Genomic DNA, 24,795 nt, shown 5'->3' on the forward strand with positions numbered 1-24,795 from the left:
TAGGAAGGATGTGACGTCAGTTCAGTGCCAGTCACTCATCTCTCCGCCGACGAAATGCTCACCCCGCGCGGTTATTCTCCGGTATCGGACTCGGAAGAAACGCCGTCGTCGTCGGAACGACGCGAAGCGAAAGATCGAACGCGAACGAGCGCCGTATCGCGCGCACGAAACGCAGTAAATCGTCTCGAGCTCGCCATCGATTACGTCGTTCGCCTGTACGCGCTCCTATGCACGCGCCGTCGCCTCTTCTGGCTTCCCATGACTCTTATCGTCGCGCTCGCGGCATCGCTGCTCGCCGTCGCACTCGCTCTCTATCCCGTTTACATCGACATGTCATTGGACGCCTTCAACATTCCCAATCACGTGGTCACTCGGCGCTACGACGCGCTTCAGCTGGCCGCCACCAGTTCGACGGCGCGCGCGAAACGCACGTTGGCCGTTCGCTGCGATTTCGGAAACCGCGGCTGTCCCAAATGGAAATTCGACATCGTCTATCTTCCGCGCGGCGGTGGCGACGATCCCGACAACATTTTCACGCGCGAGCGTTTGGACGATATTCACGGTATCGAAAAGAGCCTTCGAGAGTATCCTCGTTTCGACGATTTTTGTTGGATGGAAAGCGGCGAATGCGTGTCGATAAATTCGCTTCTCACCTATTTTTATCCGTCCTCCGATGAAAAAACTGGGCAATTGAAACTAAACGGCAGGGGGGGTCATCTCATTGATGACAATATTCAGCACTTGTTACGCTACGTTTCCAAATATCCCGACGTCTATTGGTACGTTGGATCCGGATTCAACGTTGAGGCCAACAGCAAGAATTTGTCCAGTCATTTGCTGCGATCCGAAGTTATTCTAGGAGGTCCTCCCAGACCGACCGACGCTCAGAAAGAAGAAGCTAGAGATTATATGATCGAGCTGACGAAGCACTTGGAAAAATCATCAACAAAGTAAGATGAGAGAAATACATATGAAAAAGTCCTAAATGCATATATTTATTAACTATTTTTTCTCTTTGTTTTTCCTTAAGGAATGTTCGTGTTCTCTACGGAGGCGGTTCGATTTATGACTATCAAGTTAACCAGGCTATTTACGGTGACATGCGTCTTGCCATTGCGTCGCTCATTCTCATCTTCATTCTCGTCTTTGTTCTCTCCTCTTTCTCCCTCTATCTGACCGTCTTTGGGCTCTTTGTCGTCATCATCAGCTTTCCTATAACCTATTTCTTCTATCGCGTTGGCTTTCAGATTCAAGCTGTCGGCATTCTCAATGTCGTCTCGCTCTTTGTCATCATTGGTATTGGCGTCGATGACGTCTTTGTCTTCATCAACACGTTTCGTCAAACCGCCGGGAAATTTTCCAATTCTGACGTCGAAATGCTTGATCGCATGCACTATACGCTCAAGACCGCCGGGAAAACGACGCTATTTACTTCCGTTACGACGGCAACCGCCTTCTTCGCCAACGTTCCGTCAGCAGTGAGTTATTAATAATCAATTGTGATACGTAGGGAGTTGCTTTCGTTTTCAGGTTCCCGCTATTCACGATTTTGGCTTGTTTATGGGAATTTTGGTGTTGGTTTGCTACGTTGTGACGTTCACCATGATGCCCCCGGTTCTCTTTCTGTGGGCTTGGCGAGTGGAGAGATTGGAGAAGGCGTGCATCCGCAAGAAAGACGTCGCTGAAGCCGAAGCCGAAGCAAACAACGTGTACACCATCAGATGGACGCAACGAGAAAACGCAGTCAGCATGACAATGCCAGGTAAAATAATTGTCTACCAGTAGATTAGGCTGTAGAGTTTAATTAATTAATTAAGGGTAGTTTGGCGACTTTAGTAGGTGCCCCCAAGAGCTGTACTAGATTACCGCAACTGTAGAGACTAGTAAGAGCCACTTGATTCTTAGTTCAAACGTTCGAACCTTTGCACGTTCAAACGTTCGAACGTCCTATCCTCTGCTAAAACCCTGCGTGATCCCAATCCTTTATTAAATGAACGCGGCACTGTATACACAACTTTTTACAGTACAGTAGTATGGGGTCGGCGAAAGGCGAGTATGGACCCTTGTGCCGACCCTTGTGGGCAGAACCCTGGTTTAAGGGTAGTTTGGTTTAGAGTCATAGAGATTAAACGCAACTTTAGAGGGTCTAGTAAGAGCCACTTGATTCTTAGACAATCGTAACTGTAGTAGGAGCCCCAGCTACTTGATTCTCACGCAACTTTAAACGTTTTCTTAGGACAAGAGGAGTCGTCATCTGAACCTGCTGTCGTAGAAAAGGCGTCATGCGAGAGCAGCGAAAGCTCGGACAGCCTTTGCGCCGAATTCAATGACACGCCCGACTGTCAGCTCCTAGCCGAGCAAATTTCGACGAGCGCTCGCTGTCGAAACGTCACGCAGGACGACGTCGCTCTCTCGGCGACGGCAAGCGACGTCGATGCAATCCCCGTCGAAGGAGTGCCGTTCTTTTCCGCGCTGAATCGTTTCATCAGTCAATACCTATCCAAAGGAATCGTCGTGAGTCGTCTTCCTCTTCTCCTTCTTTTCTTCCTCGTTCTCTTTATCTCCGCCGGCGTCGTTTCGCAGTTGAAAACGGCGAAAAAACCGCCGCAGCTCTTTCCCAGCGACAGCGACATTCAACAGTTGATCGACATCGGCTACAATTTGACGAATTCAGACCAGTCGCGTTGCGACCGATGCTCCGGTTATTTTCTCAACCCCAACGACATTCCAGTCATTCCCAAAATTCCGACTAATCCACCCGTCAAAAAAAATCCAACTGTCGGTCCCAAAGCGCCGCCGACGCCGCGGAAACTTCCGTCGACGCCAGATCACAATGACGTCGTCACCGAAACGCCACCGAAGGAGAAGACGGAAAAACCGCCGCCGCCGCCGTCGCCTGATCGCGTGGCGACGACCGCGCCACCGACACCACCACCACACAAACCAACTACTCCTAAACCAGTTACTATTCACCATGTAAATCAAAACACCCCTCTACCTATTCATACAAAGCGGCCCAAGCCGCCTACTCATCCACATAAGGACGTCGCTACCCCCAAAATCGTTGTTCCAACGAAAGACAGCGAGCCCGAGCCTCCTGCTGTTGACGTATGCGCCTTGGGCGACTGTTCGCCGGTGGAGCGACCCGCCTCCGGACACAGCGCCGTCATTTACGTCGTTTTGGGCATAAAAGGGCTCAATCGTACGTTCACCTACGATTCGAGTCACGTTTTGGACGACAGCGAGAGCTCAGTAAGTATTAATTAATTAATATGTTTTTATTTGAATATTTTTCTCTCTAGACGAACACCGTGTTTGATCCGGCGTTTCGAGGTAAGATCCGATACGGCTCTCGGAGCTTCGTTTATCGTTCGGACGCGCAACTTCTCGACGCTCTCTGCGACATCTGCGTCGAAGTGCAGGATCCCAATCGAGGTCTCATTCAGCTTGGCGGCGCCGACTGCATTCCGTCGCAGTTCTCGTCTCTGGCGACCGTTTGCAAAGAGAAAACGAAAGAAAGGCGTCCTGGCTACAATTTCGCTTTCACAGCGTCGCAATCTCCGTCAAGCAAACTGTTTCGCGCCAAGGGAAGGAGCGACGACGGTAGCACGGTTCTCTACATAGCGATGGGATTTCAAAGCAATACCTATATGGGCGAGTCGAGTTTCGACAATTTGGCGAAGTACAACCAATGGGAGAAATTCGTCGACGAAATGAAGGATAAGTATCCCGGCATCGGTATCGATTCGGCGTTTCAGACGAGCGACTATTGGGTGACCGTCTTTCGCGAAACGGTCGCCGTATCGTCGGCGATTTACAGCATTGTGCTCTCGTCGATTCTCTGTCTGTGCTGGGTGATCATTTTCACCGGTCACGCGTGGCTGCTCGTCGTCGTTTTCCTGTCCATTGCCGGAACGATTTTAACCGTTCTCTCGTTTATCTATTGCTTCGGATGGACGTTCGGTGGCGTCGAAGCGATCACGCTTTCCGTGCTCGTCGGAACGGCCGTCGACTACATTGTCCACGTCGTCGAAGCGATTATTCTCGCCGGACAGGAGATGAGAGAGAGAGACGTGAGTGCGAACGAAGGATACGTTCGTTTATTTTATTTTTTTTCCTTCTAGTTCAATCCCAACGTCGATTCTCAAAATCGAGCGCGATGGGGAATATCTCGCATCGGCGTTTCGATCTTGAGCTCGGCTCTCACGACGATCGCCGCCGCGATTCCGCTCTGCTTCACCGAAATTCAGCTCTTCGCGAAATTCGGTCAAATTCTCCTTCTCAACACGGCCATGTCGCTGACGTACGCGCTGACGGCGTGCGTTGCGATGCTGGCCACGTTTTCCGGGCTGCGCTGCTGTTGCCTGAGGAAGTACAGGAGCTCCTGCTTCTCCTGCGTTGTGAGTTTCGTGGGCGTCAGCGTCTGTTTGGTGGTCGTCGTCTTGGCTTTGTACATCGCTCATGTGTACGGTCACGAGTTCCCAGGCCCTGACGGAAACCCGCTTTTCTCCTCCTAAGCGTTCGTGTACGGGTGTGAAGCAGCGTTCTGTCCTTGTATGATAGAGACGTAATGTCTTTTAGTTCTTATTTGCAGGTTCTTAATACGACTCTATGATTTATTGTTTCAGCGGACAAAGCAAGCGTCTATGACATCATGCATTGCAGTGTAGAGCAAGCTCAAAACGTTATTCTACATGGAATTCTGGAGAGACGACGAATTGGAGCTGATTTTCATACTAACACCAATGTTGGTTTCGTCGGAATCGACTTTGGTGTAGTAGTCAGTGGGAAGCGGGGGTTCCTTTGCTTTGACCAATTTCTCGCGTTCCGTACCCGTCTTGTCGCAGTGGAAGATGAGACGGAAGAGACGATGACGAACGCGGTGATTAAACAGGCAAAAGAGTATGGCATTAGCAAAACCCTGTCCACAGTCTCCAACTCCCTGGGGGGGGGGGGGGGGGGGGGGGAGATAAACCTCGCGTTTGATTTTTTAATTTGAATTTATTACCTGTAGGGATTGCAGGAGTGTCGAGTATTTGGCATAGTGAGAGTCGGCGTAGCTCGTCAGCAGAAATCTCACTGTGCCTGTCATGCGAAGACAAATGAAAATCACAGGTACCAATATAAATTTCTTGTCCATTCGATGCACCAAGGCGATGGACGTCGGCGTGACAAATCTCCGATGTCGCCATCTCATCTAAACCCAGGAGGGGAGGCTTCATCTACAAAAAAATCAATCAAAAGATCTATTTCTCACGTCAATGCAAACGTAGCATTCTGTAATCGTATAGAGAACGAGTGTGACCGCATAGGCGCCTATTTCCCACGCCTTTCCCGTCAGCCACATCCACATTTTAGAATTGGGATTATTTTTGTAGATCCAGCACCAGTCGAACGTGTACTCGTTTCCCGTCGGTCCCAGTGCCCCGTAGACGCCGGCGGCGATGACGAGACCGGCGGGAAGAAGCCAGGCGATGCAGTGAAAGGGAATGAAGCAGTTTCGAGCCAAATTGGGTCTATTGAAAACGAGTGATATCGTTATGTAGACGGCGACGAAGACCGTCCAGAAAAACGAACACAACGCGGAAAACGTCGAAACGGCGCTCTGAATCTGCGAGAAATGAAATTTTCAGCTACTTTGAGTAAGTTTCGTTATCCGCCATTTGGTCTACCTCGCAAAATAGGGTCTCCGTGAGATTGCCGTTGATTACGGAGACGCTGAGACCGACTGCATTGCTGGTTGCATAGAGAAGATCGGCGATGGAGAGAAAGACGAGGAGTCTGCGCGCCGGAGAACGGATTTCCTTCCACGCGACGTAGCTTAGGATGATCGTCGACGCTCCGATTATTGACAGGCTGCAGGACAGTAGCGTCAACGCTTCGGGAAGGCGAGAGTGATACGTAGAGTGATGCGTCGTATTCGTGGTATTGTTGAGTTCCATTGGATCACTGCGTGCGCTAGACATGATGGACGAAGCCAGGGACGTACCTGCTGCTACCATTCTGTCTCCAATTCCGTCTTGCTCTCGCAGCAAGGACGTCGTACAAGCAGCGCGTTATTCGGCGATAATTTCGGCGGCGTTCTCGATCGTAGGCGCGATGCTGATCATCGGCACGTTTCTCCGCTGGAAAGACATTCGCTCTCACACGCGATCCATACTCTTCTTCATCTCCATCGCCGATTTCGTCACGGCGACCGGCTACTTAGTCGGCATCGTGGCAAGCTACAACATAATCGCGCCCGACGAGATAGAGAATTACTCGCAACATCATTACGGCTGTCAAGTGCAAAGTTGGTTCACAACGACCTCGTCTATTGTCTCCTTTTTTTGGACCGACGTCATGGCAATCAGTCTATTGCTATCTGTCGTGTGTCAGAGACTCGACATGGCAATCAAGTTGATGCCACTTTTTCACGCAGTCTGTTGGCTTTTACCTATTATTCTGACGACAACGGGAGCCGGTCTCGGCTATCTGGGTCCCGATTATTCTCGCGATTCGGTGGGCTGGTGCTGGATTGTCGGCAAGTGTCCGCCAGACGCTGCAAATGCGACTCCGACTCCGACTCCGACTCCGACTCCGACTCCGACTCCGACTCCGACTCCTCAATTTTGCAAGGATAATTTGACGTCTATTTACGTTTGGGAAATTGTCTTGGGAAAGGGTTGGGAGGTCTTGTCGTATCTTCTCGTCGTCGTCCTTTGTACGATTGTTCGCGTCTACTTGAGTCGCGAGAGGAAATTGCCGTCGAATATCGTTCAAAAGGAAACGGCCATCGTTGCAAAGGAGTTTGAACGGAAAATGATTCTCGTTCCCGTCTTTTTCGTTCTCATTCGCATATGGGGAACAATTCGATACTTTTTGAATCTAAAGACCGGTATGTGTCCTGCAAAATCGTTGGATGCAATAGAAAACGTTTTACTTGTACTTCAGGCAAGTAACCTCATGTATCTATATTTATAATATAATATAATAGCGTTCTTTTTTTGTTGTTTAGGGAATTGGTGATCCGGCTCAGGGTTGGATCAATTGCATACTCTATTGCTTTCTAACGAGAAAAATACGCAATCGCATATGGAAAACGTTTGCGTGCGAAGAGAAGAGAAATGGGAGAAAGAACACTACTGGTTCAGATTCAACATCTCTTCCGTCTTCTCGCTCGTCTTCTCTTTGTCAAGAATCAGCTGAAACCAGTTGGAAAGGCAGCAGCAATCCGTCAAATTCCTTGAAACTCTTGGCAAGTGCCGATGACGACATCGACGGTGACGAGGAACCTCTTATTAGGCCAGCACCTTTGCCCTTCGTCAAAAACGCGTCGTATATAACTGGTCCAATATCAGGAGAAACACCACCGTAAATGGGATATCCCCGGCAAACTTTTGATATCGTAGAGATAAGTACATATTATAGATGTCACGTGGTATTGTTCCTATACGGGAATCTGCCCTCGGGGTGCATTTTTGGACGAGCGAAAACTGCATGGGCTTGCTCTGGCTTATTCCCGCCTTTCCCGTGCTCAGCATCCTTGCCGTGACGCATTGGAAGCTCAACGGCGATCGAATTCCCACGCCCGTTCTCGATTCGACGCCGAACGACGAGATTTTCGCCATCGTGTCGCGCGACGCGCGTCGTCGAGCGTCCGAAGAGCGAAACAGTCGACGCGGCGAGTGGGAACGAGTCGCCGACGAGAATTCGACGTGCAGACGAACGGAGGAGAGCGAAGAAAAGCAGAAAACGAAAACGTGCGACGCGACGTCAGAAAGCGACGTCAAAAGGTAAAGAAACGATTAAAAATAAATTTTATGCAATAAAATTCTATTTTTAATTAAGGAATTTTAATTCGATTCCGATTCTGTCTTGTTGGCTGCCCAAAATTGCGACAATTTACGATTCCCTTCCGGGAATTCAAGCCAGAGAACGATATCCCGACGAAATCGACGGGGAAATGTTTGCAATCTATCGACACACCGCCGACAACAACGATGACGTCAATGACATTGACGTCGACAGCGTAGAAGATGAGTTTTTCGACGCAATTCAAACTCGGTCGCTCAACGAGTGGGATTATAATCGATTGGGTAATTATTGGCGAGTCAAGGGCGCCAATCACAAGGCAGTCGACTGTTTTCGTCAGGGTCTTCATCTCAATCCGAACCAACCCGATCTTCTGCTAAATCTCGCGCGAATTCTTCTCCATTTGAACTATTTAGCCGATTCTCGCGCGCTCGTCGAACGCTGTCTAACATTGACGTCTTCGTCGGAAGAGGAGGAGGAGGAGGAGGAGGAGGAGGAGAAGAATTCTTGGCTTGAGCATTTCACGTTGGGGGAAATAAACGAATTGGTGGGCAGTTTCGAAGAGGCGTTAGGCCACTATAAGATGACTCTGGCGTTGAATCCGAGTTTTGAATTAGCCGAGTGGCACGTAATGAATTTAGAAGAGCAACTCGCTAAGGAAGCTGATACGGAGATTGTGATTCAACACACGGGAGTTATAGTTCTTCTATTGACGATAGCCGTCTTTTTGGGACTCGTTTATATTTTGGACGGAGACGAGGACAAGGAGAAGATTTGCAACAAAGATTTATTGACTAGTAGTCGGAAAATTACGCGCAAGAACAAAGCATCCAAATTCAAATAGAGAGAGAGAGACGTCACTTAAACAATGATAAATAAGGAAGGACACAGACACAAATTTGATGATTTTTTCCGTCTTCTATATTTACAGTGCATGTTTCAAAATTTGACCCAAGCGTTTTGGGACGCGGTTGATTCACTGGAAATAATTCTTTACTGTTTTGAGATTTAATTAAGGGAGACATTGCAAAGCAAACCTTTGTTTGGGCGCCGACGTGAAATCGCTCCAATCGGAAGACGCTTCTCCAAAGGAGGAGGAGTCTGGAAACAGAGACGGGCTAGTTGTTGCCGTGGCAACGGGTGGTGGAGCCAAAGTGGGTATCTTTCCGGGAGGTGGAGGAAGACCAAGTCCACCTTCAACAAATAATTATTTATTGGCAAATTCACGTGCTTCAAGTACCTGATGTGGTGGCTTTGGGCTTGCTAGTGGACGAGGCACCTCCCTAAGTGAGCAAAGAGTGGAATGGAATCAATTATTGGTATGGTTTCTTATTACGATATTGATGCTAAATGTTTGGCCTTCTTTGAGACTATAGTCTTTGCCCGGTTGCGTGGCCCACTCTTCCTGCTGCTTGGCCAGCTGATCCGAAGTCTTCAGCCATCTATAATAACGGGTAAATAAATCAATGAATCAAACTAATTAAATACTTGAAGTGATCCTGAAGGGCCACGTTGAAATCAAACGAGTCGGCGCGATCGGAAAATCCGATGCCAATAAACGCGTGCTTGCCTGTGAGAAAAAAACGCGTCACATGAAAAGAGTCCCGGATCGCGAGGTACGCCCACCGTCGTCGCTGACAATTTTCAGTACGAAATAGCGACTGCTGTCCAAAACGGCTTCGACGGAACTTCCCGGATAGTTGTCGACGGGACAAGCGGCGAAGAGATTCCCTAAAAGCGTCGTCGAAAACGTCGCGACGACGGGCACGTTTTTTTCCTACCCGACGTTTTGTCTTCGAGTTTGATAGTGCAATTTTTTCCTTTAGCTACGATCTTCATTCGGCCCGTCCAATCGGGCTTTTCCAAATTCCAATCGGCGGCCCTGCAAAAACGACGTCGATTCGAGCAACGGTAAGAGGCGCTTCGTCTACCTATATCCTCGCGTGCTCGTTCGAGGCGGAATGCGATAGATGTAGACCTCCGGTTTGACGCAGAGAATCGATTCGTAGCCGTCGCCCATTATTCTTAACGCGCGTTAGTACGAACGGTTTATTTTAGTGCTCGGTTAAATCGTCATTGAAATACAAGTGAATTGCCGGTAGATAGTCGTCTTCGTTCATGCCCAATTCGTAAAATTTCTCGAATTCGTCTTCGACGCCGTTTTCTTCCAAAGTGCGCGTCATATCCAAATTCGTTCCGCAAAATTTCCACGTGTAACTCGCCGCGTGAACGTTATAGGCTTCGTAGCGCGTCAATATTTCCAACATATTCTCCTCAGAACACACCTCGAAAATACATAAATAAATAAATACCCTAGTTCAGATCGCTTTACCTCTATGGTGTTTTGCTGTGACGTCAGCATATTTACAAGTCGAATTTTTCGCGTCTTTTGCGACAATTTCCCAATGCAATATTTTTCGTCCTGCCACCAGGGCTTCCCAAAATCGTTCGCCCAATCGGACGCCGGAAAACGCGGCGGCACGTGAATAAATCGGCCTTGGGGCGTGTAAGCGACGCGGCAATTTGTAACGGGATCGATGTGGGTGCGAAGCTGTAGTATATCGATCGTCGAGAATTTTTTTTTGTAAAAAGTATTATTTTTGTTCTTACGTTTCCCGTTTTCTTGTCGAACCAGTTCGATATGTCTTTTCCCGCGCTATTTAGTATTGGCTTGAGCAGGACGTCTCCTAGCGTGCGAGAGGGAACGCTGTAGCGAGTTTTCGCGCCGTTTTTCGCTACCTTTGTGCTTTTCGCAGAGGGGCGTGAGGTCGTAGACTTTTCCCAAGAACGAGACCCATATGTCGTTGGCGACGTTGTGCACGGAAACCTCGGTTGGAGTGAAATATCGAGGCCGCAACATCGTGGCGAGCCTGTTCGCATGACAACCGAACGACCCGGATGCGAAGTCCCGTTGATTCACGTACGTCCATGTATTACCGTTATCTGATTATGTCTTACGGGAATTTATGTTGAATAGGTCCGTTTCTGTTTAAAATCGGCATAGTAAGGACAAGCGAATTCAAAATTTCTCTCATCCAGGAAACAATGCCGTTGTTTCTATTTCTAGAATAGGTGTGCAATCACGATCAAGCTGCCCTCTTCACATCCTGGAAACGATTCCATTGTTCTAATATCCGCTCACGTGCTCAATCTATCTTCGAAATGAATCAGTCACGTGAGCTGCAATTCGGACTCTATAGGTTCATCAAGCTGACGCAAAGAGCCCAGTCGCTCGCCAGTTGCCGTACCGTCGACATAGGAGCAGACATCCGTTACCATGACAACAAGGCTTCTTTTAGCGACGTTCCTTCTCGACGCTTTCAGCGGCGCCTCTCAACTGATCAGACCCGTTCCTCTTGGGCCAATTGTCGTGCCTCCTCTGCCCAAGGCGATTGCCGTTATTCGTCCGTCGTGAGCGACCAAAAGCACGTCATTCTTCTTCGCTCAGTGAAATGTTTTCTTCTAAGGCTCGAGGATTTGTTGATGCCCTATCGATATAGCATTGTCGTCCAGCGCGACGTCTTCGCCGGAGAGACGCTCGCCGTGTCGATTTACGTGGAGAATTTTAAAGGATCTCGCCATCCGTTCAATCCCTTTCCAATTGACGTCACTCTCAACGTCATAGACGGACAATCCGGTCAAAATCTGATTAGTGCTGTCAATCGCAAATTGACCAGACGCCGGTGCAAAACCATTTTCGTGGAGGTAGAAACGAACTTAGAATATGACGTGGCACGTAATTGTTTTCAAGCTTCCGGAATCGACTTCCCCGGGAACGCATGGGGTTAGCGTCAGAATGACGTCAAAGCAAGGGGCAATGAGAAATTTCGAGGAGAAGTTCCGCGTTCGACCTACGAACCGAATGATCATGATCCAGACAGATAAACCCGTTTATAAACCGGGACAGACGAGTGAGAACAGATCTATTCTAGAGTTCAACCATGCGATGACGTTTTTGTTTAGTTCTTGGTCGAGTCATTGTGTTGACGTCGTCGCGTTTGACCGCAGCTTCGGGCAAAGTGACTCTTCAGATTCGGGTGAGCCGGAAGGGGATCTAATTCTGGTGTGAGAACTAACCTTGTGAGGGATTCTTAGAATCCCAAAAACGCTTTGATGACATCATTCAAGAACCTTACGCTCAATACGGGTAAATTAGTATTGAATTTATCGTAGATTCAACGTGTGACTGGGGTGGTGTTTATATAGGAGTTGCTAGGTTCAATTTTCCGTTGTCAAGTGAACCGGTACTTGGACAATACGCATTGTGTGCAACGCTTGAGGTAAGAAGACTACCGTACGTATTCTCTAGAGCCAATATAACACTACTACGTATCAATAGGGTGTGATTCAAAAACAAGAGAAGTGCTTCTCAGTCAAAGTCGACGAATACGGTTAGACTCTAGGAAAAGAGTCTGATATAAAATTCATCACGTCTTTGCGTAGTTTTGCCTAAATTCTCGTGCACCATTTCTCCCAAAGACGATCAATTCTCCTGTATCAACCGTAGGCATACAGTTTGCTACACTGTCAGCGCGAAGTGAGTCTCCTCTCCAAGCTGCACGGCCTCTTATTTGACAATCTAGATACACGTACGGACAAAAGGTGAAGGGAACTGTTTCTGCCACGGCAACAATGGGCAATATATGGAGACGGTGTGGGAACGAAGAACGAGAAGTCGTTCTAGATTCGGTACACTGAACTGCATCGTGCACGCAACTATTTAATTGACGAAAGTCAATTTTTAGATTGATGGGGAAAAAACCGTTTGCGTTCGCACGTGCACGAGATACGGTACGTGCTATGGTGAAATTAATCTTGAGGCGAACGTGACGGATCCGACGTCGGGAGACGAAGTCGCCTGCGAAGGAGTCACGAAAATTCCTATTCGACGAAGTCCTTATCAAATCGAAATAGTAAAACCGCAATTCAATGCTTTCTATCCCTGTCAGAAAACACGTTACACGGTGAGAAAAATTCGCCCCTGCTACTGTTGATTATTTGAAGTTGGTTTCAGGTGAAAACGAGCTTCGTTTCGGGGAAACCGTATGGTGGGGCGAGAGTGAAATTCACTTGCAAAGCGCTGCTAAAAAGAGAAAGCGAATGCGGGCCTGACGAAAAAGTGATCTACACGACTGAAGTAACGACCGGTGACGATGGCAGAGCTCCAATCGAATTCTGCGCTCCGTGCAATGCTCTCGACATTTCGTGCGCCGTAGGGTTCATAAGAGCAAATGGCTATGATTGGTTTCTAGGGTTTCTCTTTTGATCAGGCTGAGTCTGTCAATGAATCTAGCCGTATCTCTGCTAATAGCGGCAGGAGCGTCTTGATCTATTCGCCGGGACGCGTCATGGTTCGCAACTCCATGAAATCACTAGAAGTAGGCAATGAACACGTGTTCGATGCCTATTTCACTCAATCGGGAAAAGCCACCGCCTTTGTAAGCGCACAGGACACCAGAACTGCGTGTACAAATAACGTATCTGTTCTGTAGATTCTTAGCAAAGGGACCGTCTTAGAAAAACTGTCATGTTTTCCAACTTTGATAGACATCAATGCGACGGATATATCGGATGAGATATGCGATGCCAAAAGAATGCCACGACCGTTGAAATATCATTGCTCGTTTCAATATCAAGTGACTTCGGCAATGATTCCCAAAGTGACGATTGTCATCGGTCAGAAGAAATTGTCGGCTGTCAATCTCAATTTACCTGTCACAGCGGATTCTGGAAAAGTAGTCACATGATGAATTTAATAACTTATCTGATCATTTTTTTGTAGATGACGTTGGAATTTAGTCAAAATCAAGTTGAACCTGGAGAGAATGTGAGCCTGCATATTGAAGCCGCTCCCGGATCGTACGTTGGTCTTGTGGCCGTCGACCAAAGCGTCTACCTTCAACAGGCAAAAAATCAACTTACAGCTCAACAAGTACGACTGAATATTTTGTAATAATTTTAATTGACGTTGTTTAGGTTCGAGCAGAAGCGGCTGGCTTTGACTCGTCTCCGACTTATTTGCCTCGCAAGACCTTCGAGTGCGGAGCCAGGAGACTCTGGAGTTGCTACTGTCGTCAATACGGATGCAAACGCACGCCCTCCGTTAGTTGATTTCTCAGTGTTCAACATCAAATTCTATATCAATTCGTTTTAGAAGGACAACGAAAACAGTACTGACATTTCGACGTTTGCTGCGTCTGTTCTTCGTCGACCCGGACCCAGCTGTCCAGAGTCGGACTGCTATAGAAGTGTTTGTACGTTAATCGGGAAATGCGAATTCGTTTCAGCCTTAAGCTTTTACGAGGTAGGGAATCGACTCTCCTGATCCGTTTGTTTATTTGATAAAGCTCCGTGTGGACTAGGCTGCTGGGCTAAGGGTTCTGAGCAATTTGAGGGCGATGGGTTCTCCGAAATGCGCCAAGTTTAAGCCGCCCTTAGGCCACAGCTGTTGCGGTGCGCACGTACGCTCCTACATCAATATATCGTTTATTTTTACTTCATTAGACTCTCCTTGGCTTCGGCGGTTTAAGGGCCCGAGTTACGTATTCTTCTCCGCTCCGGGTCCTGAAGCGCCAGTTGTGCAAAGTCGAAATGGAGGGCGTGCGCGTACTGTTACCGTGACGTATACTGCGGCTGATGAGGACGGTGCTGAGACAACTACGGAACTAGTCGAAGTCAAAAAAGAACGGGTTAACTTTCCAGAGACGTGGATATGGAAGGATATTCAGCTCGAGTAAAACAGTCAAATGCCATTCAACACTTATTTTTTTCTATTTCTGTCTTCACCTATAGGAAAAATTCCACGAATCACTCTCTGATGTTGACTGCTCCGGACACGATAACGTCGTGGATTGCCGACGGTTTCGCTTTGTCAACGGAGAATTCTATCAGCGTTTCGATGCCTCCGTCTCTTCGAGTCTTTCAGCCGTTCTTTGTGTCTCTCACTTTGCCCTACTCGGTCATTCGAGGCGAGAAACTCGAAGTGCGAGCCACCGTCTTCAATTATCTCGACATCAACCTCACTGTACATAGTTACTATTACATTATCTCAATCAATTTTTAACAGTTGTCTAGGCTTTCGTTGAATTGGAAGTGGATTCAAATGAAATTAACATTATAGAATCAAAAGCAGATATGCAAAAAGACTCTCGACGCAGCTTGACCATACCAGCAGGAGAAGCTCGTTCTATTGACTATTTCGTCGTTCCGCTCAAAGTCGGTTATCTCCCAATGAAGTGCACGGCAAGATCGACTAAAGCAGCCGACGCCGTGGTTCGCCCACTTCTTGTTGAAGTAGGAAAATCAACAGTTGTAGATGGTAACTCTATATAACGATTCTCTATAGCCAGAAGGTGTGCAAAAGGAGTATGGACTATCATCTCTCATCTGTATCGAAGGTACAAGAGATCTGCTGGATTATTAATATTCGTGTAACGTTTTTTTAAAAGATAATGCCCGAAACGCTGAGAAAGTGTTCAATCTGACTCTTCCTCCCGCTTATGTTCCCGACTCCGAGAGCGCAGTCGTCAGCGTCACAAGTACAGTTATATGCTGTGTTGGTGCAGTATACTTAGACATTTTTTTCTGTGCAGCGGATTACATGGAGCCTACGATTGAAGGACTGGAAAATCTCCTTCGACTTCCCTACGGATGTGGAGAACAGAACATGATTAATTTCGCTCCTGGCGTCTATATCACGCGTTATCTTACGGCCGTCGGGAAATTGGACGAAAAAACGAAGGAGAAGGCTCTCAATATCATGATGAAAGGTGACGCAGACATTCATACGCATACAGAAATGATAAGAGTCTGTTTAGGTTATCAAAGAGAAATGATTTTTCAGCGAGACGATGGATCGTACAGTGCGTTTGGAAACAGTGACCGATGTGGAAGCATGTGGTATGTATCATACAAAGCAGTGCCTGGACTACGATATAACTAATCATTATATAGGTTAACTGCCTTTGTAGTCAGAACGTTCAGTCAAGCGCACGGAATTATTGACGTCGACCAGACAGTTCAAACAGAGGCGATCGACTGGATGAAGAAGAAGCAGAGTCAAGACGGATCATTCCCAAGTGTTTGCCGCGTTATTAGCAAGGAAATGCAGGGTTGCTCGGGAGGAGAATGCAGCCTGACAGCCTACGTTACACTTGCTCTATTAGAAGCAGGCGTACCGGCATCTGTAAGACAGTACTCTAATCTCAAACCATTATCATGGGTAATTCTTTTTGTAGGATCCATCTATTGTCAATGCATTGGCTTTCCTCAACTCGGCGTGCCTCTCAAATGACTGCGAGAATAACTACGCTCTGGCTGTCATTTCCAACGTATTCTGCAAGGCTGCTCACCCTAGAGCCGACGAACTTCTCAATGAACTGCTGAGTTGCGCGACAACCGAAGGTGACACAATGTACTGGAAATATTCAAAGGAGAACAATCAATTCTGCTACGGACATCGTTGGGGAATGCCTTGCGCTAGTCGTTCGTGTGACGTGGAAACGAGCGCCTATGCACTACTTGCCTTCAAATGTCGTGGAGACGTGGGAAATAGCTTGAGAATCGTACGCTGGCTACTCGAGCAGAGAAATCCTTCTGGAGGCTTCCGATCAACCCAGGTTAGCATAGTCACAGTTTATTGTTAGAAAATGAATTGGGTGTTCTTAGGATACGGTAGTGGCTCTACAGGCTCTCTCTGAGTACGCTGCCTTGAGCGTTGCCAACGACGACGTGAAGATGAATGTTCGCCTGACTACCGACTCAGACTTCTCCTGGTCGCTCACCGTTGATTCGTCCAATTCCCAAGACCTCCAGACTCTCAATATTCCGACTCTTCCTTCGACGCTGACTGCTCGTCTTGCCGGCGTCGGATGCGTCCTCATACAAGCCGGCGTCAAGTACAATATACCGGAACCGCCGGAGGAAGCGGCGTTTGAAGTGACGGCCATGGCAACGATGAATGAAAACAAAGGGAAATCGTGCTCGTATAAGATTAGAGTTTGCAACCGGTAAGGATTTGTTCTCTAGTAGTCTCCATATCCTTTTTAATTAATTAACGATAATATGATATTTAGCTGGTTGCTGAAGAAACCAAGCAGTTCCAATATGGCTCTGACAGACATCACGCTGTTTTCAGGATTTGTGCCAATCAATTCCGACCTCAAAGACGTAATAATGACGAATTAATCCTACTTTTTATTTCTAACAGTTTTGTATTCTAGCTGGAGAAGAAAGGAACGTGCCAAATCAAAAGAATCGACAAGCAGGACCGAAGAGTCAGAGTCTATATTGACGAAGTGAGTTTCACGGATTCTTTTTGCTTTGACTAATTTATTATTACAGGTACGACGATCTAAGTGTTGCTTTGAGCTTCAAATGAAGAGAACCGTTTACGTTGAAGACCTCCAAGGCGTTCCCGTTCTCTCGTACAACTACTACGATCCAGATCAGTCTGGCGGTACGATGCTCTATCCAAGAGAGGAATGCAAGTAACTGAGTTGTTTTCTTTTGAATTTGACCGTGTTTACGCATTGTTGTCTGTGATTAGAAATTGATGTGCTGATAATAATTGCGAATGCATCCGGGAGTTCGTCTACCTTTCGCTTTCACCATTACCACTTGGACTCTGCGCGGAAGAGACGATGGTACGCGAAACGCGTCACCTGTGGGTCGGCAGCCTACCCGAATCGGTCGACGACCGCCAAGTGATCAACTTCTTCTCGAGGCGAGCGAAGAACGCGAATGGGCGTGGCAATCGAACGTGTGTCCTCTCTCCGCGCAGATGCGGTCGAGTCGAATCGGTGCGCATTCTGCCTCGTCGTGCCGCCGACGGCGGTCGCGCGGCCTTCGTCGACGAATCAAAAGCGCCGTCAAAGCGCACGAATCGAAGCTCGAGCTCGGATCGCGCGAGCTGCGCTCCAATTACAACGAACCGGGCTCGCGATTCGTCTCCGCAGCACAGCATCATACGGGATCGATGTGGGTGCGAAGCTGTAGTATATCGATCGTCGAGAAAGCGCACGCGAAAAGTATTATTTTTGTTCTTACGTTTCCCGTTTTCTTGTCGAACCAGTTCGATATGTCTTTTCCCGCGCTATTTTTTAAGCAGGACGTCTCCTAGCGTGCGAGAGGGAACGCTGTAGCAAGTTTTCGCGCCGTTTTTCGCTACCTTTGTGCTTTTCGCGGAGGGGCGTGAGGTCGTAGACTTTTCCCAAGAGCGAGACCCATATGTCGTTGGCGACGTTGTGCACGGAAACCTCGGTCGGAGTGAAATATCGAGGCCGCAACATCGTGGGCGAGCCTGTTCGCATGACAACCGAACGACCCGGATGCGAAGTCCCGTTGATTCACGTTCGTCCATGTATTACCGTTATCTGATTATGTCTTATGGGTATAGGTTCGTTTCTGGTTGAAATCAGCATAGTAAGGACAAGCGAATTCAAAATTTCTCTCATCCAGGAAACAATGCCTTTGTTTCTATTTCTAGAATAGGTGTGCAATCACGATCAAGCTGCCCTCTTCACATCCAGAAAACGATTCCATTGTTCTAATATCCGCTCACGTGCTCAATCTAAATTTAGTCGAAACACGTACGGTCTTCTTCGAAATGAATCAGTCATGTGAGCTGCAACTCAGACTCTCTATAGGTTCATCAGGCAGAACAAAGAGTCCTGTCGCTCGCCAGTTGCCGTACCGTCAACATTGGAGCAGACATCCGTTACCATGAAAACAAAGCTTCTTTTAGCGACGTCACTTCTCATCACTTTCAGCGCCTCTCAATTGATCAGACCCGTGCTTCCTGGGCCTTGGCCAATAATTCCCGTGCCTCCTCAATCCAAACCGACTCGTCCGCCGATGTCCTATCGATATCGCATTGTCGCTCAGAACTACGTCTTTGCCGGAGAGACGCTCGCCGTGTCGATTTACGTGGAGAAAGGATCTCGGAAGATGATGAAAGACAAAGAGGGCAATCTGTTCAATCCCTTTCCAATTGACGTCACTCTCGACGTCAAAGACAGACAATCCGGTCAAAATCTAATTAGTACGGTCAATCGTAAAGTGACCCAACGCCAGTGCACAACCATTTTCGTGGAGGTAGAAACGAACTTAGAATATGACGTGGCACGTAATTGTTTTCAAGCTTCCGGAATCGACTCCCCCGCGAACGCATAGGGTTAGCGTCAGAATGACGTCAAAGCAAGGGGCAATGAGAAATTTCATGACGACATTCCGCGTTCGACCTACGAACCGAATGATCATGATCCAGACAGATAAACCCGTTTATAAACCGGGACAGACGAGTGAGAACAGATCTATTCTAGAGCTCGACCACGCAATGACGTTTTTGTTCAGTTCTTGGTCGAGTCATTGTGTTGACGTCGTCGCGTTTGACCGCAGCTTCGGGCAAAGTGACTGTTCAAATTCGGGTGAGCCGGAAGGGGATCTAATTCTGGTGTGAGAACTAACCTTGAGGGATTCTTAGAATCCCAAAAACGCTCTGATGACATCACTCAAGAACCTTACGCTCGACACGGGTAAATTAGTATTGGATTTATTGCAGATTCAACGTGTGACTGGGGTGGTGTTCATATAGGAGTTGCTAGGTTCAATTTTCCGTTGTCAAGTGAACCGGTACTTGGACAATACGCATTGTGCGCAACGCTCGAGGTGAGAAGACTACCGTACGTATTTTCTAGAGCCAATAACACTACTACGTATCAATAGGGTGTGATTCAAAAACAAGAGAAGTGCTTCTCAGTCAAAGTTGAAGAATACGGTTAGACTACTAGTAGAAAGAGTCTGATATGAAATTCATCACGTCTTTACGTAGTTTTGCCTAAATTCTCGTGCACCATTTCTCCCAAAGATGATCAATTCTCCTGTATCAACCGTAGGCATACGGTTTGCTACACTGTCAGCGCGACGTGAGTCTCCTCTCCAAGCTGTACAGCCCTCTTACGTTCTAATCTAGATACACGTACGGACAAAAGGTGAAGGGAACTGTTTCTGCCACGGCAACAACGGGCAATACCTGGACACGGTGTAGGAACGAAGAAAGAGAAGTCGTTCTAGATTCGGTACACTGAACTGCATCGTGCACGCAACTATTAATTGACGAAAGCCAATTTTTAGATTGATGGGGAAAAAACCGTTTGCGTTCGCACGTGTTCGAGATACGATACGTGCTACGGTGAAATTAATCTTGAGGCGAATGTGACGGATCCGACGTCGGGAGACGAAGTCGCCTGCGAAGGAGTCACGAAAATTCCTATTCGACAAAATCCTTATCAAATCGAAATAGTAAAACCGCAATTCAATGCTTTCTATCCCTGTCAGAAAACGCGTTACACCGTGAGGAGAATTCACTGCTTCTATTGTTGAATTGTTTAAGTTGGTTTCAGGTGAAAACGAGCGTCGTTTCGGGGAAACCGTATGGTGGGGCGAGAGTGAAATTCATTTGCAAAGCGCTGCTAAAAAGAGGAAGCAAATGCGGGCCTGACGAAAAAGAGATCTACACGACAAAAGTAACGACCGGTGACGATGGCAGAGCTCCAATCGAATTCTGCGCTCCGTGCAATGCTCTCGACATTTCGTGCACCGTAGGGTTCATAAGAGCAAATGGTTGTGATTGGTTTCTAGGGTTTCTCTTTTGATCAGGCTAAGGCTGTCAATGAATCTAGCTATATCTCGCCTGCTCGTAGCGGCAGGAGCGTCTTGATCTATTCGCAGGGACGCGTCATGGTCCGCAACTTTAATATATCATTAGAGGTAGGCAATGAACACGTGTTCGATGCCTATTTCACTCACTCGGGAAAAGCCACCGCCTTTGTAAGCGCACAGGACACCAGAACTGCGTGTGCAAATAACGTATTTGTTCTGTAGATTCTTAGCAAAGGGACCGTCTTAAATAAACTGTCATGTTTTCCAACTTTGATAGACATCAATGCGACGGATATATCGGATGAGATATGCGATGCCAAAAGAATGCCACGCCCGTTGAAATATCATTGCTCGTTTCGATATCAAGTGACTTCGGCAATGATTCCCAAAGTGACGATTGTCATCGGTCAGAAGAAATTGTCGGCTGTCAATCTCAATTTACCTGTCACAGCGGATTCTGGAAATCAAGTAATGTAGTGAATTTAATTAATAATTCATATAAATAATTCTTTTCTTGCAGATGACGTTGGAATTTAGTCAGAATCAAGTTGAGCCTGGAGAGAATGTGAGCCTGAAAATTGAAGCCGCTCCCGGGTCGTACGTCGGTGTTGTGGCCGTTGACCAAAGTGTCTACCTTCAACAGGCAAAAAATCAACTTACAGTTCAACAAGAACGACTAAATATTTTCTAATATTTCAATTTTAATTGACGTTGTTTAGGTTCGAGCAGAAGCGGCTGGCTTTGACTCGTCTCCGACTTATTTGCCTCGCAAGACCTTCGAGTGCGGAGCCAGGAGACTCTGGAGTTGCCACTGTCGTAAATACGGATGCAAACGCACGCCTTCCGTTAGTTGATTACTCGGTGCTCCGATATCGAATTCTATATCAATTCGTTTTAGAAGGACGACGAAAACAGTACTGACATTTCGACGTTTGCTGCGTCTGTTCGTCGTCGACCCGGACCCAGCTGTCCAGAGTCGGACTGCTATAGAAGTGTTTGCAAGTTAAACGGAAAATGCGAATTCGTTTCAGCCTTGAGCTTTTACGAGGTAGGGAATCGACTCTCCTGATCCGTTTGTGTATTAGCTGTGTCTGGACTAGGCTGCTGGGCTAAAGGTTCTGAGCAATTTGAAGGCAAGGGGTTCTCCGAAATGCGCCAAGTCTAAGCCGCCCTTAGGCCACAGCTGTTGTGGTGCGCACGTACGCTCCTACATCAATATATCGTTTATTTTTACTTCATTAGACTTTCTTTGGCCTCGGCGGTTTGCCATTGGCCTACTCAACTCCGCTCCCCGGCCCTTAGCCGCTCCGGGGCTGTTTGGGCAAAGTCAAAAAGAGAGTAGCGGGGATGCTATGGATGATGAAGACGGTGCTGAGACAACTACGGAACTAGTCGAAGTCAAAAAAGAACGGGTTAACTTTCCAGAGACGTGGATATGGAAGGATATTCAGCTCGAGTAAAACAGTCAAATGCCATTCAACACGTCTTTTCTTCTATTGCTGTCTTCACCTATAGGAAAAATTCCAGGAATCATGATCTGATGTTGACTGCTCCGGACACGATAACGTCGTGGATTGCTGACGGTTTCGCTTTGTCAGCGGAGAATTCTATCAGCGTTTCGATGCCTGCGTCTCTTCGAGTCTTTCAGCCGTTCTTTGTGTCTCTCACTTTGCCTTACTCGGTCATTCGAGGCGAGAAACTCGAAGTGCGAGCCACCGTCTTCAATTATCTCGACATCAACCTCACTGTACATAGTTATTATTAAACAAATCAATTTTTTAACAGTTGTCTAGGCTTTCGTTGAATTGGAAGTGGATTCAAATGAAATTAGCATTATAGAATCAAAAGCAGATATGCAAAAAGACTCTCGACGCAGTTTGACCATACCAGCAGGAGAAGCTCGTTCTATTGACTATTTCGTCGTTCCTCTCAAAGTCGGTTATCTCCCAATGAAGTGCACGGCAAGATCGACTAAAGCAGCCGACGCCGTGGTTCGCCCACTTCTTGTTGAAGTAGGAAAATCAACAGTTGTAGATGGTGGTAACTCTATATAACGATTCTCTATAGCCAGAAGGTGTGCAAAAGGAGTATGGACTATCATCTCTCATCTGTATCGAAGGTACAAGAAATCTGCTGGATTATTAATATTCGGGTAAAGTCTATTTTTAAAAGATAATGCCCAAAACGCTGAGAAAGTGTTCAATCTGACTCTTCCTCCCGCTTATGTTCCCGACTCCGAGAGCGCAGTCGTCAGCGTCACAAGTACAGTTATATGTTGTGTTGGTGTAGTATACTTAGACATTTTTTCTGTGCAGCGGATTACATGGAGCCTACGATTGAAGGACTGGAAAATCTCCTTCGACTTCCCTACGGATGTGGAGAACAGAACATGATTAATTTCGCTCCTGGCGTCTATATCACGCGTTATCTTACGGCCGTCGGGAAATTGGACGAGAAAACGAAGGAGAAGGCTCTCAACATTATGATGAAAGGTGACGCAGACATTCATACGCATACAGAAATGATAAGAGTCTGTTTAGGTTATCAAAGAGAAATGATTTTTCAGCGAGACGATGGATCGTACAGTGCGTTTGGAAACAGTGACCGATGTGGCAGCATGTGGTATGTATCATACAAAGCAGTGCCTGGACTACGACATAACTACTTATTACGTAGGTTAACTGCCTTTGTAGTCAGAACATTCAGTCAAGCGCATGGAATTATTGACGTCGACCAGACAGTTCAAACAGAGGCGATCGACTGGATGAAGAAGAAGCAGAGTCAAGACGGATCATTCCCAAGTGTTTGCCGCGTTCTTCACAAGGAAATGCAAGGTTGCTCGGGAGGAGAATGCAGCCTGACCGCCTACGTTACACTTGCTCTATTAGAAGCAGGCGTACCGGCATCTGTAAGACAGTACTCTAATCTCAAACCATTATCATAGGTAATTCTTTTTGTAGGATCCATCTATTGTCAATGCATTGGCTTTCCTCAACTCGACGTGCCTCTCAAATGACTGCGAGAATAACTACGCTCTGGCTGTCATTTCCAACGTATTCTGCAAGGCTGCTCACCCTAGAGCCGACGAACTTCTCAATAAACTGCTGAGTTGCGCGACAACCGAAGGTGACACAATGTACTGGAAATATTCAAAGGAGAACAATCAATTCTGCTACGGACACCGTTGGGGAATGCCTTGCGCTAGTCGTTCGTGTGACGTGGAAACGAGCGCCTATGCACTACTTGCCTTCAAATGTCGTGGAGACGTGGGAAATAGCTTGAGAATTGTACGCTGGCTACTCGAGCAGAGAAATCCTTCTGGAGGCTTCCGATCAACCCAGGTTAGCATAGTCACAGTTTATTGTTAGAAAATGAATTGGGTGTTCTTAGGATACGGTAGTGGCTCTACAGGCTCTCTCCGAGTACGCTGCCTTGAGCGTTGCCAACAACGACGTGAAGATGAATGTTCGCTTGACTACCGACTCAGAATTCTCCTGGTCGCTCACCGTTGATTCGTCCAATTCCCAAGACCTCCAGACTCTCAATATTCCGACTCTTCCTTCGACGCTGACCGCTCGTCTTGCCGGCGTCGGATGCGTCCTCATACAAGCCGGCGTCAAGTATAATATACCGGAACCGCCGGAGGAAGCGGCGTTTGAAGTGACGGCCATGGCAACGATGAATGAAAACAAAGGGAAATCGTGCTCGTATAAGATTAGAGTTTGCAACCGGTAAGGATTTGTTCTCTAGTAGTCTCCATATCCTTTTTAATTAATTAACGATAATGTGATATTTAGCTGGTTGCTGAAGAAACCAAGCAGTTCCAATATGGCTCTGACAGACATCACGCTGTTTTCAGGATTTGTGCCAATCGATTCCGACCTCAAAGACGTAATAATGACGAATTAATCCTATCTTTTATTTCTAACAGTTTTGTATTCTAGCTGGAGAAGAAAGGAACGTGCCAAATCAAAAGAATCGACAAGCAGGACCGAAGAGTCAGAGTCTATATTGACGAAGTGAGTTTCACGGATTCTTTTTGCGTTGACTAATTTATTATTGCAGGTACGACGAACCGAGTGTTGCTTTGAGCTTCAAATGAAGAGAACCGTTTACGTTGAAGACCTCCAAGGCGTTCCCGTTCTCTCGTACAACTACTACGATCCAGATCAGTCTGGCGGTACGATGCTCTATCCAAGAGAGGACTGCAAGTATAACTGAGTTGTTTTCTTTTGCATTTGACTGTGTTTGCGCATTGTTGTCTGTGATTAGAAATTGATGTGCTGATAATAATCATCTGCTAATAATTGCGAATGCATCCGGGAGTTCGTCTATCAGCAT

The 24,795-nt window shown here is 47.2% G+C and overlaps 7 protein-coding genes and 1 long non-coding RNA gene across 15 annotated transcripts; 5 read left to right on the top strand and 3 right to left on the bottom strand.

Moving 5' to 3' along the window:
- The first annotated feature begins 1 nt into the window (after position 1).
- On the top strand, positions 2-4,627 carry LOC136196626 (protein dispatched homolog 3-like). Its single transcript, XM_065986220.1, has 6 exons — positions 2-950; positions 1,031-1,478; positions 1,531-1,762; positions 2,237-3,252; positions 3,303-4,073; positions 4,125-4,627. Exons 1-6 carry the CDS (start codon positions 55-57, stop codon positions 4,515-4,517), a joined length of 3,756 nt encoding a protein of 1,251 aa, XP_065842292.1. The 5' UTR covers positions 2-54; the 3' UTR covers positions 4,518-4,627.
- LOC136196643 (G-protein coupled receptor 157-like) lies at positions 4,587-5,948 on the bottom strand. The gene is made up of 4 exons (XM_065986240.1): positions 5,673-5,948; positions 5,258-5,611; positions 5,009-5,197; positions 4,587-4,942 (listed from the first exon to the last, which is right to left on the bottom strand). Exons 1-4 carry the CDS (start codon positions 5,940-5,942, stop codon positions 4,691-4,693), a joined length of 1,065 nt encoding a protein of 354 aa, XP_065842312.1. The 5' UTR covers positions 5,943-5,948; the 3' UTR covers positions 4,587-4,690.
- On the top strand, positions 4,989-7,435 carry LOC136196636 (G-protein coupled receptor 157-like). Its single transcript, XM_065986234.1, has 2 exons — positions 4,989-6,933; positions 6,998-7,435. The coding sequence occupies exons 1-2, from the start codon at positions 5,965-5,967 to the stop codon at positions 7,355-7,357; spliced, it is 1,329 nt and encodes a 442-aa protein (XP_065842306.1). The 5' UTR covers positions 4,989-5,964; the 3' UTR covers positions 7,358-7,435.
- Positions 7,411-9,068, top strand: LOC136196641 (uncharacterized). The gene is made up of 2 exons (XM_065986239.1): positions 7,411-7,775; positions 7,831-9,068. Exons 1-2 carry the CDS (start codon positions 7,411-7,413, stop codon positions 8,636-8,638), a joined length of 1,173 nt encoding a protein of 390 aa, XP_065842311.1. The 3' UTR covers positions 8,639-9,068.
- On the bottom strand, positions 8,564-9,823 carry LOC136196651 (adaptin ear-binding coat-associated protein 1-like). Its single transcript, XM_065986249.1, has 8 exons — positions 9,726-9,823; positions 9,576-9,676; positions 9,421-9,525; positions 9,283-9,364; positions 9,131-9,236; positions 9,035-9,077; positions 8,832-8,988; positions 8,564-8,773 (listed from the first exon to the last, which is right to left on the bottom strand). The coding sequence occupies exons 1-8, from the start codon at positions 9,812-9,814 to the stop codon at positions 8,734-8,736; spliced, it is 723 nt and encodes a 240-aa protein (XP_065842321.1). The 5' UTR covers positions 9,815-9,823; the 3' UTR covers positions 8,564-8,733.
- On the top strand, positions 9,405-10,816 carry LOC136196659 (uncharacterized). Its single transcript, XR_010672293.1, has 4 exons — positions 9,405-9,558; positions 9,621-9,705; positions 10,227-10,714; positions 10,772-10,816. It is a non-coding gene; the product is annotated as an uncharacterized lncRNA (long non-coding RNA).
- Positions 9,826-19,079, bottom strand: LOC136196653 (cytochrome b5 domain-containing protein 1-like). 2 transcript variants are annotated; one of them, XM_065986250.1, is made up of 4 exons: positions 17,963-19,079; positions 17,842-17,910; positions 10,127-10,345; positions 9,826-10,079 (listed from the first exon to the last, which is right to left on the bottom strand). In XM_065986250.1, the coding sequence occupies exons 1-4, from the start codon at positions 18,152-18,154 to the stop codon at positions 9,849-9,851; spliced, it is 711 nt and encodes a 236-aa protein (XP_065842322.1). In that variant the 5' UTR covers positions 18,155-19,079; the 3' UTR covers positions 9,826-9,848. The 2 variants fall into 2 exon arrangements, with proteins under 2 accessions (XP_065842322.1, XP_065842323.1); XM_065986251.1 differs by lacking the exons at positions 17,842-17,910; positions 17,963-19,079 and adding exons at positions 10,405-10,481; positions 10,534-11,453.
- LOC136196623 (murinoglobulin-1-like) lies at positions 11,021-24,779 on the top strand. Of its 7 annotated transcripts, none has more exons than XR_010672290.1 (32): positions 11,024-11,205; positions 11,262-11,499; positions 11,546-11,705; positions 11,758-11,831; positions 11,890-11,941; positions 12,001-12,074; positions 12,134-12,185; positions 12,238-12,331; positions 12,378-12,483; positions 12,540-12,758; positions 12,809-13,006; positions 13,065-13,232; positions 13,287-13,529; positions 13,577-13,726; positions 13,771-13,896; positions 13,949-14,098; positions 14,157-14,247; positions 14,299-14,527; positions 14,587-14,818; positions 14,869-15,087; positions 15,140-15,191; positions 15,243-15,332; positions 15,387-15,563; positions 15,612-15,693; positions 15,748-15,979; positions 16,032-16,412; positions 16,462-16,802; positions 16,869-16,962; positions 17,016-17,090; positions 17,137-17,282; positions 17,342-17,822; positions 17,900-18,011. XR_010672290.1 is itself a non-coding variant. In XM_065986213.1 (31 exons), exons 1-31 carry the CDS (start codon positions 11,072-11,074, stop codon positions 17,346-17,348), a joined length of 4,686 nt encoding a protein of 1,561 aa, XP_065842285.1. In that variant the 5' UTR covers positions 11,024-11,071; the 3' UTR covers positions 17,349-17,918. The 7 variants fall into 7 exon arrangements, 4 of the variants coding, with proteins under 4 accessions (XP_065842288.1, XP_065842285.1, XP_065842286.1 ...); XR_010672291.1 differs by having other exon boundaries at positions 17,903-18,011; XR_010672289.1 differs by having other exon boundaries at positions 17,342-17,518; positions 17,576-17,918.
- The last annotated feature ends 16 nt before the right edge of the window (positions 24,780-24,795 follow it).

The sequence above is a fragment of the Oscarella lobularis genome, chromosome 16, assembly GCF_947507565.1.
Source record: "Oscarella lobularis chromosome 16, ooOscLobu1.1, whole genome shotgun sequence".
In the NCBI taxonomy this organism is placed as follows: domain Eukaryota; kingdom Metazoa; phylum Porifera; class Homoscleromorpha; order Homosclerophorida; family Oscarellidae; genus Oscarella; species Oscarella lobularis.